At 34.8% G+C, this 17,158-nt stretch overlaps 1 protein-coding gene across 1 annotated transcript; it reads left to right on the top strand.

Moving 5' to 3' along the window:
* The first annotated feature begins 610 nt into the window (after nt 1–610).
* LOC129421572 (tetraspanin-1) lies at nt 611–16,225 on the top strand. The gene is made up of 8 exons (XM_073865204.1): nt 611–749; nt 6,889–6,966; nt 9,226–9,441; nt 9,725–9,799; nt 9,901–10,008; nt 11,347–11,472; nt 11,626–11,718; nt 15,569–16,225. Exons 2-8 carry the CDS (start codon nt 6,910–6,912, stop codon nt 15,626–15,628), a joined length of 735 nt encoding a protein of 244 aa, XP_073721305.1. The 5' UTR covers nt 611–749; nt 6,889–6,909; the 3' UTR covers nt 15,629–16,225.
* Nucleotides 16,226–17,158: the final 933 nt, after the last annotated feature.

The following is a 17,158-nucleotide window of genomic DNA, read 5'->3' as shown; positions in this document are numbered from 1 at the left end:
AACCAAACTCTTGTTGTTTCTGTCGGTACTTAATGAGTCCGTCTGGATGTTTTAATGAGTCTTTGTCTCCATAACTGCAGAAACAAACAACCACTTCTCTCTCTCTCGCGCGCGCGCTCTCTTAAAGATTTAAAAGGTAAAAAAATATATTTTCAAACAAATACGTGTTAAAACCGAAGAAGAAAAATGTCTAGATTATAGCTTTGAGTCCGTAGTAATTTAATTTAATGTTTAATTTAAATGAACTTTATTGACATGATTATGTTACAAAGCATAAAACAAGAAACATACAATAACACAATAACAAACATTAAGGTGGAATTAAGCTAAGGTGTTTAGTAATGGATGAAGTTCTACTGCAAATAATGTAAAATAAAATAAAGTCAGAGGATATTTACAATATAAAATACACTTTAAAGTATAAATATTTAGTTTTGAGTATTTCGGTCGTAGTTCCGTTCCACTTGATGTCCTTTTCTCGTGACAGGACCTGACGTAACTCGCAGCAAGGTTTGAAGCTCTCTCTCTCTCTCTCTCTCTCTCTCTCTCTCCCTATCTCTCTCTCTATCTCTCTCTCTCTCTCTCTCTCTCATCAGAGAGAGGGGAGTGGTATATAATTCCCACCTGCTCACCCCTCCCATCTTTTCTCAAATCTAACCTGTATTCAGGGAAACAGACAAACAGGAGGCACACATAAGTGCTCTGATCAGTGCTCACCTTCTGAATTTACCTGCTACAGTTTAGTTAAGGTAAGACTGTCTGCTTTGTAAATCTACTATTGAATCTCTGAACGTATGCATGTGCCATTTTTCATTCATCGTTTTAATGAAACAGGTTGAAAACAAAATGTGTAACAAAGTGTTATGTGTTAATAAGTCTTATTTTTTTTAATGTTTATTTGTGCGCTTTCATGCATAACCACACGAATCTCGTGTGGTTACACTCTAACCGGTTGTTAGCGAGTGTAATATTGTCCAATCAAAATGAGATCCCATGAGAAACACCGGTGTTGTTTTGATAGGGTTTCTCATCATGAGTCATTGTTTTTGCGAGGTGAAGCTTGTAAATAACAGTACATCAGTTTCTGTCTGAATTCTGATCATCGTCCACATTGAAACTTCCGAAACTCTGGGTCTGAAACAAATCTGATGTTTCAATCTCCATCGAGATCCCTAAAATTACAACAGTGTTAGGGTTAGATGTATCCGATAGACTTGCCCTGGTATTTAAATATTAATAAGTATTATTATACTATTATAAGATTTATATCATTGTACTGCGGGGCGATATATCGGATGGGATTGTCATGCGCATCTCATCAGTAAAGCCGATTTCGTGATTAGTAGGCTAGTAAATGCTTCCGTCTAAATGAAGCGGTACTACACAGAGCTGTAGTTTGCTTAGAATCGAGCTATCGCCTTCGGTATTATTGACTCGTTCACGATTATGAATGCGATATTGCCTAGCTTTTCAAAGAACAACAGCTCTGTGTAGTAAATGCCGTTCCGCATGACAATCACACCCGATATATCGCCCAATTTGTATTTAAATTAATATGATGCAAAGCAAAACATTTTATATTGTCTCGTGAACAATACAAATACCCACGATACTTTGATATGAAATATAGGTAGCCAATAATTATAAACAAACTTTTTAAGATTATATTAAATCAGGATGCACAAATATATTAATCATAAAAATTTTGGATGCCCCAATATATTTATCCATAACAAGTATCGGCAAATAAATGTAACATTTTCCATCTGACACTGACCAATTGTTTAGCCTTTTAAGCGTCACCCCACCCTATTGAGTTAAATCTACACTCTTGGAGCTTTCAAACAATATACAATTTGTCATGATTAGATAAGAATTCATATGCAAACATTAAAGTAAATGTAGGCGTCCTGCTGGTGGGACAGTGACATTTAGCAGAAAATAAATGTTTTGAGGCACACTCTCTTCATAAATGAATCAATTACTCTCTCTACATAATTTATTTTATATAACACTGTTGAAATGTCTATTCTGGAGGCTTAGACCTTTCCAACGGTATATAGTTTGTAGTGATTATTAATGCAAACTTAGGTGTCCCGTATTCGGGACGGCGACCCTTAACAGTTTAAAAACGGCTGGTGATGAGGCAGATGATCAAAAGTGGTTTAAAGACGAATCAGAACATATTATATTATTTTGATTTGGGTTACAATAACAAAAAATTGCAGTTTGTACATACTTTTTGTATTTTAGAGCGTAAGAATTTAAAACGATGAGTAAAAAGCAAAACTACCAGCCTCATGCAAATCATTTTGGGAACCCAATATCCTGATAAACCTTTTTCTGTTTATTTCCCTCAGAGTTTGGTTCCCAGAATGGTTTGCATGATGGCGTTATTTTAGTTTGATTCTATAAAGAGAAAGACTTGTTAATGTGTAATGTTCATTTGACTTTGAACAATCTGTTGCCAGTAAATAGCATAAATGTAAAACTACAGTAATACTGTAATTTCATTTGTATCATGCATTCCTAAAACGAATAATTAAATCTAGAAGATTTTATGATTGTTCACAATAAATCTGGGTTTTTTGCATCTGCAAGACACTTCGAAAAATATTACCTTGAAATCTGGTATAAAACATTAAAATAAAAACATTTTTTTCCTGCCATGGAAAACAACGAGTTAAATGCATATTAGATCAAAAATACACTAATACTACACTGTAAAAAATTCAGTAGAAATTTGCAGCTGGGTTGCCGGTAATTTACCATAGATTTAAATGTATGTTATTTACTGGCAACATTTTGTTAAAAGTTAAATAAACATTAAACATTTACAAGTCTTTGTCTTTACAGAATAAAACTAGAAAAACAGCATCAAGCAAAACATTCTGGGAACAAAATCTGAAGCAAAAAACAGAAAAAGGTTGATGATGATTTCTGGTTCCCAGAATGCTTGCATGATGCTGTTATTGTATAGTTTTATTCTGTAAAGATAAAGACTTGTTAATATTTAAAATTTATTTAACTTTGAACAAACTTGCCAGTAAATAACATAAATTTAAATCTACAGTAATTTACCGGCAACACAGCTGCAATACCATTATAATTTCTACAGATTTTTTTTACAGTAAAATATATCACGTGAAGTGAATCGGCTGTCTATTTTTCTCCGAATAAATTTCTTTGACCAGACATGATTCAGTGCCCATTCCTTTAAAATACGTCATAGTCTTATTACTAACCGAACAAAGCCAATTGTTCAGTGGCCGTTTTTGATGATGACAAAACGAGGAAACCTGATATGTTAGTTAAGTATAGAGTTTCAGATTTAACAGACAAAACAGAGTAAACATTAACATTCTCCAATGAATGATTTCCAGGCAGGTATAGGCAAACTTGTGTGCCCTATTGCCACATGCAGGCTAAATCTATTGAATCTTTTATTCAGTATGACGACTCATATTTGCATGAAAAATAAACCTTTGTCAACAAGCTTGTTCATTATTCATTATTCTAAAACCATTGTTTTTGGTGGAAAGTTTTTAGATTATGAGTTCCTTTAACCGTTACCATCATGTGACGAATCAGCAGACACTTAAACCTTGGCCTGACTTTTGACCCTCAGTTGGTAAAAACACTCTCTGATCCTAAAGATACTTTTGTCAGTCACATCACACCAGAGAAACTACATGAACCAATTATACAAAATACAAACATGTAGGTACACTTATAAAAACAAAATTTCCATTAACAACCTTTTCTAAGTTGTAAACTGACTGAGACGACTTGTAAAACCTTATCGCAGTTCCCAAAATGAAATGGATGACCACAAATGTCACTTTTTACTACCTCTGAAGAATTTTTAATCAAATCTTGCCTTTGTCCATTGCTGAGACTCAAACTGAACAACCAAAGATCCAGAAGTGTGTAATTGCGAAACGTTGTACACCAATAGTCCTCTATTGATGGTCTGAATGGTTATCTATAACTTAATCTATGGACAATCAATGACCTCAGCCTGACCTAAACATACAGCGTGTTCTTGTTAACCCTGCGTAAACTCTAAACATACATCATGCCGATGTGACGTTTAATGTGTATATGTGTTTATATGGAGCAGTAAAGCATTGATATTGCTTTATTCCAGAGGCTTTCATGAAACTGTGCTAACAGGTGTTGCCTTACGTGTTGACCCATAACCCAATATGTCATTCTTCACTCAGTCTCTTGTTATCCCAATCTTGCATTCAATGTTTTACTGAAGAGAATATGGGTTGGGTTGTTTCAACCCATGGTTTGGTAACACAACCCAGCATAGGTTAATTTATAGCTCAAAGGTTGGGTTTGCTATACTTAACCCAACAGCCATACAATCCAACGTTTTTAATTGTGTGAATAATCTGAATGTAAATGTTTTCTTGTGCCGAATATAGCACACGAGTTTCACTGCGCTCGTAATTTTTTATTTCACTTAAATAAAAGCAGATTTTAAGTAACATGAGAGTAAATGACATGAGTTTAAAGGAAAACGCCAATGTTCTTACTTCAACTTAGACAAATTAATACATAACCATTTTTTACCAATGCGTGCACTTAATCCTTGTAGAGCGTGTTGTGAATGTGTTAGCATTTAGCATAGCACCATTCATTCATTAGGATCCAAACAGGGATAAATTTAGAAGCCACCAAACATTTCCATGTTTTCCCTATTTAAAGAGTGTTACATGAGTATTTACACGAGTAAGTATGGTGGAACAAAAATGGTTGTGTAAAAAAACATTGGGTTTTGATTTAACACATGCTGGTCAGTTTCAACCCAAAATGCTGGGTTGTTTTACCTCGTTGGGTCAAATATAAATTTTTTACCAAACCTGTTGGGTTCGTCCCTGTTTGACCCAATGATGGGATGAAAAAATCCAAGTTTTTTAATAGTGTAGTATATTAAAATAAAAAAGCATTGTTTTGGGATATTCATATTCGTTTTAGACTGCAGACTATTGACACCTTAAGTGTGAAAAGGTTTCAGAAAGGATGTCATCTCTTAACAGGATGTGATGACCTTTACACTGTGTGACATTGTTTTACAGTAATTATATGCATAAGTACATCTTATAAAATGACGTTTGACAATAACACCTCACTCACAAGAGCATTGTGTTCTGTCTGTAAGCTCGTAAAATCCTTTCATGTTGTCACCATAGACTCAAACTTTGTTTTCACTGCCAAATCAACACATTTACATTATCAATGTAAGTGTACATTATTAGATGACGATTTCTTGCATGAAGTCACATCTAAGGCACTAATAATAATGAATAAATGTGTTTATTTTCATGAAAAATTTATGAAAGTTGGTTCAATTAAAAAGTTATTTCAAATGGTAACACCTACAAACTTTACGTTTATTCAACTTAGCTGAAAAAATAAGTTTTTTAAAAATATTTTTTAGGTGTTACCAATTGAAGTAATCTAAGTTGATCCAACTTTTCACTTAGTGGCCTCATTTATATAATTTTCTTTAACATGTGAATTGTAAAATGTGAAAGTTGGATAAACTTTAAGTGAAATAAACCTTAAATTGTTTAGGTTGTTAACAATTGAAGTCCAACTTTTTACAGTATGTACAGTATAAAAAACTTACTCTATGTATAAATTTAATAACTTTTATTTGTATTAAAGATCCAAAAATATTCCCAACAATTTTATTTTCAGTAAGTTTGTATACACTGATTTTTTTTTAGTTTATTCAACTTGAATTTACAAGTCATTTTAACTTGCTGTTGTTTATCTTGACTTGATGTTTTTTTATAACAAATAAAATGTATTTGAAATAAGTCAACTTCATTTTATAACTTGTAACTCATCTCTTGTCAGTATGATGTAGCACAATCCTTAAAGGCGGAGTCCATGATGTTTGAAAGCCAATGTTGATATTTGAAATCACCTAAACAAACACGCCCCTACCCCAATAGAATCTGGACCTTCTGTTGATAGACCCACCTCACACATACGCAACCCGGCATTTGATTTGATTTGATTGGCTATAAGTGTGTTTTGGTAGTCGGCCCGTCTCCTTTTCCAACCCGTTTTTCAAACATCGTGGACTCCGCCTTTAATGTCTATATGGAAAGATTAAACACGTTAAATATGAGGTAAATAAAAAATGCTGTGCCTCCGGTTTTGTTCCTTACGAAACTCTCTCAGATCTGTACAAGGAAACGCTGTAAAAAACTCTTTTAAAACCAGGAGTTGCAATACAAACAGGCATGTTGATGTTTTGCATGTGAGAGAAGTAATCATGCTATTCAAATAATTAGGTTATAAACTTCCTTAAAAGTTTTTTTTTCTTCCATTCTTTCCTCATATTGGAAATTTCTGACCAATAAAATGTTATGGCCAACAAACTTACAGTCCCATCTCATTGTTTATTATTGCATGCGGCATGCAATAGTGACTATAAAATGACAATTGCTTTGACCTTGTTCAGTAAGAGCTGACTGAATAAATACACTCAATCATATATCACTATTCAACAACGAGCAAACAGTTTCAGGTGCTAAGTGGCACTGTGACAATGTCTGTTTAATATTTGATGTTTAATATTTAAACATACTGGTTCCTGTGTGACTAACTTTGAGTTAGTTTCTATGGTAGTGAGTCAGTGTAGATGTAACGCTGACCGACGGTTTGGAGTTAATGAGATTCCTAGTTAAATCAGTTACGAGGGCAAAACCACCATCTGTATTTCCTTGTCAGTGTTTGGACAAATCCTGAAAGCAATTGGGACTACTGTACATTCAATACTTTGAAATTCTAATATTGTTTTTAGGATGTCTTTTATAATTGGAAATATTGATATAAGTGTTTTAATCTTATTTTTTTTAGGTGTCACATCCACTTTAAAAAATGGGCTGCTTTGGATTTTTGAAAACGATGATGATTCTCTTCAATGGGATCATCTTTGTAAGTAAAATGCATGTTTGTTTGATCATATATTTGGGAAAAGATGATCAATTGAGACATTGTGGGGTGGTTTCCCGGTCAGGGATTGCCTTAAATCAGGACTAGGCCTTAGTTTAATTGGGAAATATAACTAGTTTTAACGAACATGCTTTACTAAAAACATTACTCGTGTGAATTTTCAGGCAAACAAAGGGCACTGATTTATTTTAAGATATGTCAGCACAAGTTGTTTTCAGTTTGGACAGCTCTTACATTTATTTTAGTCTAGGACTAGTCCGGGAAATCGCCCCCTTATGTTCTTAAATAATCCTTAATCTCTTAGGGGCGGTTTCCCGGACAAGGATTAGCTTAAGCCAGGACTAGGCCTTAGTTTAATTAGGAAATATAACTAGTTTTAACAAACATGCCTTACTAAAAACTTTTCTTTTGTGCAGTTTGAGGCAAAACAAAGGGCACTGATGTATTTTAAGATATGTCAGTGAAGGTTGTTTTCCGTTTGAATTGCTCTTAAATTTATTTTAGTCTAGGAGTAGTCTAATCCCTGTCCGGGAAACCGCCCCTTATTGTTTAACAGTTGACTATATTAAAGAGTCACTCTACTTTTTTTGAAAATATGCTCATTTTCCAGCTCCCCTAGAGTTAAACATTTGATTTTTAACTTTTTGGAATCCATTCAGCCTATCTTTGGGTCTAGCGCTAGCACTGTTAGCATAGCTTAGCACAATCCATTGAATCTGATTAGACCATTAGCATTGCGCTAAAAAATAACAAGAGTTTGGATAATTTTTAAATTTAAATTAAAACTCGACTCTTCTGTAGTTACATTGTGTTCTAAGAAATTAAAAGTTGTGATTTTCTAGGCAGATATGGTTAGGACTATACTCTCATTCTGGCGTAATAATCAAGGACTTTGCTGCTGTAACATGGCTGCAGCAGGCGTAGTGATATTACGCACTGCCAGAAAATAGGGAACTATTTTCGGTTGCTGCGTAATATCATTGCACCTCCTGCAGCCATGTTACAGCTGCAAAGTCCTTGATTATTACACCAGAATGAGAGTATAGTTCCCAGACATATCGTCCTAGAAAATCACAACTTTTAATTTTCTGTCAGTCTTAGTACATGATGTAACTACAGAAGAGTCGAGTTTTAAATAGGAAAAATATCCAAACTCTTTGGTTATGTTTTAGCGTGATGCTAATGGTCTAATCAGATTCAATGTATTGTGCTAAGCTATGCTAAAAGTGGTAGCGCCAGACCCGGAAACCAGCTGAATGGATTCCCAAATGGTATGGAGCTAAAAAATTAGCATATTTCGAAAAAACTAGGTGTCCCTTTAAAACAAAAACACTCTTATATCTTTATCTGTGTATTTATTGTTGACTCTTAAGACAATATGTTAAACGTTTCCTCATTTGTAAGTCGCTTTGGATAAGATGTCTGTTAATGTAAATGTCCTATGAACTAATAGTTTGCATCCCAATTTTAAACGCCTGACCTGTCTGTGTTGTGACAAACCACAGAAGAGATCTCCTTTAGGTTTTTTGTGGTCATATACAACTACAAACACAGGTTGAAATCTATTTAAGGACTCGAGTAAATTAACAAAACCTAATTTTCATGGTGTTACAGCTGGGTTGCATGCAAATCACATTGTTGCAAACATCACAATCATTCCTACAGTCAAAACATCAGAGTATATTTATCTGCTGTCTCGCATACGATAGCCTGCCTATGTGCCATTGTATTATAAAAACGGGCAGTCGTGGCCTAATGGTTAGAGAGTCGGACAAATTGGCAGTTTAAGTCCCATGGCTGGCAGTTTGCAACCGAGGTGCCCTTATGCCCATTTTATCTATCCCCGATGGTGCTACAGTGATTTCCCCACTGCTCCGTGTGTGTTTGTGTTCACAACATGCAAGTGCATGTGTTTACTACTCACTGGATGGGTTTAATGCAGAGGTCACCTTCCCAGTATCACGTCACTTTCATTTTCTCATTTAGGTAAAGACATCCCAGAATATCAGTAAACAAGCCAGTATAGATGATACATTTGCATTAGTAAACAAATTTGCCAAGGTGTCCGACCACATGTGCAATTTATTGCATTAACCACATATGACACACAATTTAATCTGTTTTTATGACCACCTCCATCATTTTGACTCACTGTGACCCAGAAACACATTTTGACACTTTGCTTTAAGCCGCATAAAAATGCTTGTCATGTTTGTTTATGACCGTGTTTTCGCACTCTAGCTGGCAGGAGCGGCTATTTTGGGCGTGGGCATCTGGGTGAAGGTGGACAACGGATCTGTCTTGAGTTTTCTGCAGGGCATATCGGCAGGTCAGAGTCAGCTGGGTCAGGTTCTGAACGTGGGCTATCTTCTGATCGCAGTGGGCGCTGTGCTCCTCATCCTGGGCTTCCTGGGTTGCTGCGGAGCTGTGCGAGAGAGCAGGTGTATGTTGCTGCTGGTACGTCACATCATCTTCACCTGCAGATCGTATCATGTATCACATCTCACATCACCTCATATCACACCTGTAGTGAATCAACCCTTGGCAAAATATGCGGTTTTATTGTTTTATGATCCAGCTCTACAAACAAACTCTTGTCCAGCTTGCGCACCTCCCATCACGTTACACATCACATCATATTAGTAGCTCATGCAAACATTTAGGCCTGTTCTGTATGATTTTATGTAGTATATGTTATAAATCTAGCATTTATACTTTGTTTCTGATTTTCTCTCTTCAGTTCTTTGTCATTATTCTGATCGTGTTTATTGCTGAAGTCGCTGGAGCGATTGTTTTGCTTGTCTTCAAACCTCTGGTGAGTCGATAATATAAATAAATATTATGTATAAGATGTATATTCTCATATTTACATGCAGTCAAAACAGCTTTGCTCACTATTTAATGTGTATATTTTAGGCAAATGACCTAATAAAACAGGCTGGAGATGAAGCTGTGAAAAACATCAAGACAGACTTTGGTAAAAACAAAGATATCACAGGATTGTGGAACTCAACTATGACAACGGTTTGTGGTGCTTTTATTGATGAAACGATTGGCGGTTTTTGTTTTATAAAAATGTGAATAATATATAGAAATAATCAATATTACAGCATTTTATTATGCATGTCATCTTTTATTTACACTGTAAAAAATATGCAGCATTTGTATCAAATCAACTAGGGCTATCACAATGATTAATCAATTGTCTCATTGCGATTGTTTGACTTCATCGCAATGATTTTATATCACCGCAATGATTGCACATCTCTCTAAAAAACACAAGGGGGAGCTGCAGCGCCTGTATAAACGAGACCGTGTCAATGGCGCTCTTTAACTGACAATAGTAGGTTGAATTGACTTGGAAAACTAAGTTGTTTAACCTTCATGCTGCATTTTTTTACAGTGTATACTTAAAAAATATTGGGTTATTTACAACATTGTGTTGGGTCAGAGAAAGGTACAAACTCAGCTGATGGGTCAAATTAACGCAGAAGTTTATGTTTGACCAACAATGGGTTAAAACAACCCCAGGCAGTATAGGTTAAATTATAACCAAGCGGATTGGGTTTGTCCCTTTTTGACCCAATACTGTGCTAAAAATAGCCAAGGCTATATCATGGCAATTCGTTTTACGGGGTTGCTAATTTGTACGACCACATTCATACTTTTTTGTATGATTTGCCCTTGACCCATGTGACGTTGGGGTTAGGGGTGGGGTTTCTTTATTGTTTTTATAATAATCCTAAGTTTTGGCACAATTAAAGCAACACCAAAGAGTTTTTTTATACCTTAAAATAAATAACGTTTCCAAAAAAGTTTCAGTCGTTCATCCACTTGAAACGGGGTGAATGGCACTTTCACATTCGCTTTGCAGCCCTCTATTGGCCAAAACCGGACTAAAGAAGTTTCCAACCGTCAGGTCGCAGTCCTGTAGTTCGAGTGAAAACTACAAAAAAGTGCTTTACGGCAGACCTACAATCCAATCAGAGCCAGCTTTGCTGCAGTAGGCTAAATTATTTACGACAGTGGTAATGGACTATTCTGCTTCCAACCTGTAGGGGGAGCAAAGAGCAAAAACTTTTTAGTGTTGCTTTAACTTCATACTAATTTATACAAATTAGCCAACGCGTAAAATATGTACGAATTATTGTGAGATCAGGCTGACCCACCATTTTCATGTGTCTGACATTTTTCTTAATAGAATGATAATACAAAATATATAAAAAAATTAAAACGCATATATAATTTGAACAAAATACAAATGCTCATAAGAATGCTTTCTTTCTTTGCTTGTATATGTAGTGATATTACTTCATTACGATTGGTCTTATATTGGCTTTTGTCTTGAATCTGTATCTCTAGCTCAAGTGCTGTGGATTCAACAACTACACAGATTTTACAGGTTCCCCTTTTGAAAATGGGACGGGTATTTACCCAACCCAGTGCTGTAGGTCATCACCATGCAGTGGGACGACAGCCTCTAACACGGTAATGCTTCATGACATCATACAATACAAACTTTACAATACTGCATGATGTAATGTACTCTTCATATTATCCAAGAGTCATTGTCCATAAAATAATCAATTGTTGTCGTTCGTATGCTGTTTGAACTTTACATTTGGCTGTTTTTTGCTTTAGGATGTTCCAGGTTGTTTTACAGCACTGAAGAAGCTGGTCGATGACAATGCTGTCGTTATTATAGCTGTGGCATTGGGCATCGCTGCTCTTGAGGTACGATTCTGCACTTTCTATCTTTCCACCATTGTGCTTAATTTTAAAAACTGGGTGGGGATGAATGACATCAAATTTTCAAGTTATACAAAATACAGACAATATGCCGGATTGGTTTTGCTCTTACACTAAGAGATTCAATTGGAAGAAAACGTGTAATGTGTTGTATTATTTGTGAATGCTTTTTTCCCTCATAAGCACAATTTGGGTAATGCATTAATTTTCACCTAACAAGATTTCATTTATTAACCCTAATAAGACCCTTGGGGTAAATTCTACCCCCAAGCCACTTTTCTTTAGTTTAAAAACATGGTTCCCTTTATCTCAGTGGAATAAGATTTTGTGACTTTCCAGATTATCTGTCAAGATTCATATAAAAAAAACTGGGCTTGATTTGGTCATTCTAAACAGGCGTAAAAATAATTTACTTGGGGTAAAAATGACCCCAATTGAAATTAATGGGAAATGCAAAAAATGCAAAAATTTCAACACAGATAGGCAGGCCTGGTACTAGAGCACACACACACACACACACACACACACACACACACACACACACACACACACACACACACTTAAAACTGTAAAAACAGACATTTCAAAATGCTTCAAAAACTACAAAAAATTATACTATTTGAAATAATATTTATTTTTAATGTCCTTTCTAATGTTTATATAAACATAAATTCACAAAATGTATCACTAAAGTACTGACATTGAGCAGTTGGCCACATTCAGTGAAATTAATGGGTCTCTATGGGGCTCTGCTGGTGAAAGAGTTTTATGGTTACAGTTTAGGAAATAAATCTGTTTTTTTCTAAACGCCAAATGACTGAATTCAACACATAACATCTAGATCAAAAACAATTAAAACAAATTTAGATCATAATGTATGTGAATTTTTTTCATAAAAATTTGATATTTTTCAGGCAAGCTAATGGTGTAGTTGAGGAACTGAGGGTTAAAGGGGTTTAAAAGTACTTCATATCTCCCAAATTAAAAATGTATATATTTTTTGTAATCACTCTTTTAATCTCTGGGGTCATTTTTACCCCATTTTACAGGAAAATATGGTCTTATGAGGGTTAATAATACACTGTAAAAAATAATTTGCTGCCTTAAATTCTTTAATTGAATAAACTCAGATTTACAAGTCAACTTAAAAATATTTATCTTGACTAGAGATGAGTTGATATAACTTATAAAATGAAGTTGACTTATTTCAGCTATATTTTATATCAACTCATCTCTAGTCAAGATAAATAATAGTAATTTAAAATTAGATAATTCAGTTAGGATTTTTTACAGTGTAGGAAATGCATTAGCTAACATAAACAAACAATACTTCTTTATAGCATTTATTAATTTTTGTTAATGTAAGTTAATATATTACTATGCATTTACTAATGTTAACAGACATTAAAAATTCAAAATAAAACAATTTTTTAATGGAATATTGTCGTATTTTTAAAACGCCTTATCTGTGATCTTCAATGTTTCACGTGCACTCATAATCTTTAATCAAAAACGTGAATCTCCTCAACTGGATTTACAAGTCATTTCCACTTTTTTTTAAATATCTTTTTACAGTGTACTAATATACTATTAATGAACATAATGTGTTAATTAGGGATGCACCAATACAAAATGTCTGTGCCAATAAAGATATTCAATTGATTAGAATGACATCTACCGATACTATATTGTATCGATACTCCTTGTTTCAAATTTTGATGATGTGGATCCTAGAAATGCATAGCAAACAAACTGCAATTTTGTTGTCATTGTCACGAAATTCTAAATAATCAGACAGTATGAGTTTTGATCACTGATCTATATAAATGACTGGATTGCGCATAGAACGCTTAACGTAACAGCGTGAGGTGAAGCCAGCGCAGAGTTCGAGCCGCCATCTTGGTATACCCAACCGGCAGACGGCGTCATTGACTTCCATTCAAAATCATGTTTTAAATTCACCCGCTTTACAGCGTATCAGTCACGCAAGATTATTTTAAGGATATGTGTACGTAAATTAACTGTTAATTCTGGTGTTATTTGCAATGTTTATGCTTTAATCGGGCAGGAAAATGGATTTATAAAAAACCGTTAAGGTGAGTCCCACTGCGCAAAGTGACGTCAGAATGACGTCTTTTTCATGGAATTTTTGGACGTCCGAATTCGGTACATAAAAGGGGTTGTTTTGTAACGCCAGGCGACGTCTTTTTTGCGACGTCTTCTGCACGTCTAAATGTTTACATCCGTAGGACCTCCGTGTAAGGAAAAAAGACATGAAAAAAGCGAAAAGAAATGATTGTCTCTGCACTTCACCCATCCATTGCAACACCGAACGCTTCAGTCATTTCCTGCCGGCCGCGGGTTTCGAACCACCGATCTCTGGATCACAAGCCAATCTCGCTAACCACTCAGCCACAAGGCCATGTTAATTTTGTATATAAGGCACACTTATTGCATTCATAACACGAACGCAACATTATGAGAACAGGTGAGAATATTTTCATGTTAAATTGTTAGTATGATCATATATTGTAATATAACGAACTACTAATTACAGATTTTTAATTCTTTATTTATATACAAATTCATCTAAATGTACAAAGCAGAAAACACAGTATACTGTATAAAATAATATAGACTATTCGTAAGTATTAATCATGTTGGTACAATAATGCTGATATTTGTAAATAAAATTTTTTTATATAGGCCTAATCATGTAATACAGACATAGGCCTGCAATAGACGTCCAAATGACCTCCAAAGAATTACCCAGTTCAAACGTCAAATGTTGCCCGTAAATATGACGTCCAAATGACGTCCAAAAAATTACCCAGTTTAAACGTCAAATGTTGCCCATAAATATGACGTCCAAATGACGTCCAAAAAATTACCCAGTTTAAACGTCAAATGTTGCCCGTAAATATGACGTCCAAGTAGGGTCATGGTTGGACGTCCAAATAGTGGACCTAGTTTGGACGTCGAATAGATGTCCAGAATTGGTCATGGACCGACGGACCCAATATAGACACGATCTGCACGTCTATTCGACGTCCTGTGTTTAGTGGGGTGCGTCTGCTGCATTCTGTTAATGACACGGGTATAAATAAAGTTTTGTTTGACATTCAGCTACACGGTAAGCGTTATTTCTCTTAATAAGTTTAGGTAACTTGTAAGTTTAGATAACATAAAACCAGCTAATTATTGCATGCTCATACGGTACAAAGTATGATTATTTATTTAGATTTCAGAATAAGCACGTTTGTCATTAATACTAAATATGCTGCGGCCTGTCTGCTGTTCTGATACTGTAATGAAGATGAATGTATAATAACTGATTAAAAACTAAAATGTACAACTTACAGTAAATAACTATGTACATGCTTAGGACGTTTGTGTTGTAATAATGTACAGGGTAACTTAAGATATAAAAACGAAGACTAGTAAAGTGAAGTTTTATCATTAAAATCTGATCGCGTCCATTGATTTAATGGAATGTTTGGGTATACCAACATGGCGGCGCGGTGGCTTCACAGTTGTGACGTCATGCGCAATCCAGTCATTTATATAGATCAGTGGTTTTGATGCATTTCTTGCTACTTTTTATTCCTAGTAATATGACCTGATTTTCAAAGTTTTTTTTAACGCATGCCAATACTGATTATAGGCATATACATCCATACATCCCTATAGTATTAATGCTGTAAGATTAATTTATTTATGCCAAGTAATGTAGTTAACTTTGTATAGATATGTAATATTAAACCTTATTGTAGTGTTACCATTTGCTAAATACATACTGTAAAAGCTAAAGTTTTTGTGTTGTTTTTTTCTTCAGCTAGCGGCGATGATTGTGTCCATGACCCTTTACTGTCACATAGGGTCAAAACGCGGTTGAGGTCTCGCCATGCCAATGACTCCTCCGGTTTATTGAGGATGAGGATTTCTGATCATCTGTACATTTCAGGAATATCACTGTGACTCAAACTTAACCACTGCAATCCATGCATTCACTTGGATGCCTTAAATGTTAATTTAGAGAGCTACGCCTCAAATCACAAACATTTTTATTCAGATCCCATTTTAACTGTTAAATGAGAGTTTTACTGTCTTAATGTGTTTTTAAACTGATTGTATTTTTTAAAGCCTGGCCAATGCAGGATGTGTCTTTTTAGTTGTTTAATGAAATAGCAAGCAAAGTAGTGTTTGGTAATTATGAACACATTGAGTTTTGACTCTGCTATGTTTATGTGCAATGCAGTGACCAAAAAGCCAAATGTTTTCTAAGAGATGTTACTGATTTATTGTAATTTATTTGTACTTTTTACAAACCCAGCTATTTAAATAATGTGCTGTATGTAATAAAGCGCAACATTGTGTCTTTTCAGCCTCTGAATATTTTTAGTTTATACAAGAGATTAGCATATCATGTTGCTGAGATGTTTATGTAAGTTTTTTATTTTGCCAAAAATTATTAAAGCAATTTTTTAGCTTATCTGATTGTCCTGTCTTTTATTAATGTAACCCAATCATATCGTATCACTTTAAAAAAAAAAAAACTTATTAGCATGTTTTTTGTTATATAGCTAAATATGTGTATTAAATAGAACAGTATTATTTTGCTACATGTACTGGGGGGTCCTGTTCCTCGTCTATATCCATTAAGGGGTCCTTGGGCTGATAAAGGTTAAAGACCTCTGACCTACACACAAAATTAAAAATAGGCATACATTTACCGCCCTCTACTGGAAGTAAAGTGGGTATGTCACAAATTTAGCAGTGCATGAAAAGGTGTCCCGTGGGGGATTGGAACCCCGGTCTTCAGTTCATAGAAACTCACGTAGACTCAGCAGCGGTAGCATCACCTCACAGAAGGTATAACAGCCTGTTTTTTATTCTTTTATTAATTTTTGTTCAGTAGGTGTTTTAAACTGTCACTTGATTTCATAGATTGATTATTTATTTTGAGATATTCCGTATGTACAATATTTTTTTTTTTTTACATTTGTTCATTCATTCAAATTCTTTGCGCTTAACGTGTTCATAGTGTTGTGGTAGATTGATTATTTCACCATTTGACTGTTATTTTAGACAAACACAACACAAAGTTCTATAAGTGAAGTGATCAATTTAATATATTAACAAGTGAATGTGTCAAAAGGTATAAATAACATCTTCATTTACCCTAACTGGGATTCGAACCGAGGTTTCAGTGCGGAAAACCGGGTCACGCCTTCAAACTTTTCTCACTTCTGACTGGCTAGTCACATTTCTACGGGGTTTAATCGATCACTTGCGTTGTCTAGGCGGAAGTTAAAGTCCGGTCTCTGTTTGTTTAATAGTCTGACAAGTGACCGAACTGAACTCTGAAACAAAATACCTCGTTTTAAAATGACAAATGTTTTGGTTTATTATGTCAAATGCGGAT

The sequence above is a fragment of the Misgurnus anguillicaudatus genome, unplaced genomic scaffold, assembly GCF_027580225.2.
Source record: "Misgurnus anguillicaudatus unplaced genomic scaffold, ASM2758022v2 HiC_scaffold_29, whole genome shotgun sequence".
Lineage (NCBI taxonomy): Eukaryota > Metazoa > Chordata > Actinopteri > Cypriniformes > Cobitidae > Misgurnus > Misgurnus anguillicaudatus.
The sequence above is the reverse complement of the archived record's forward strand: the minus strand, read 5'-3'. Positions and strand labels throughout refer to the sequence as shown.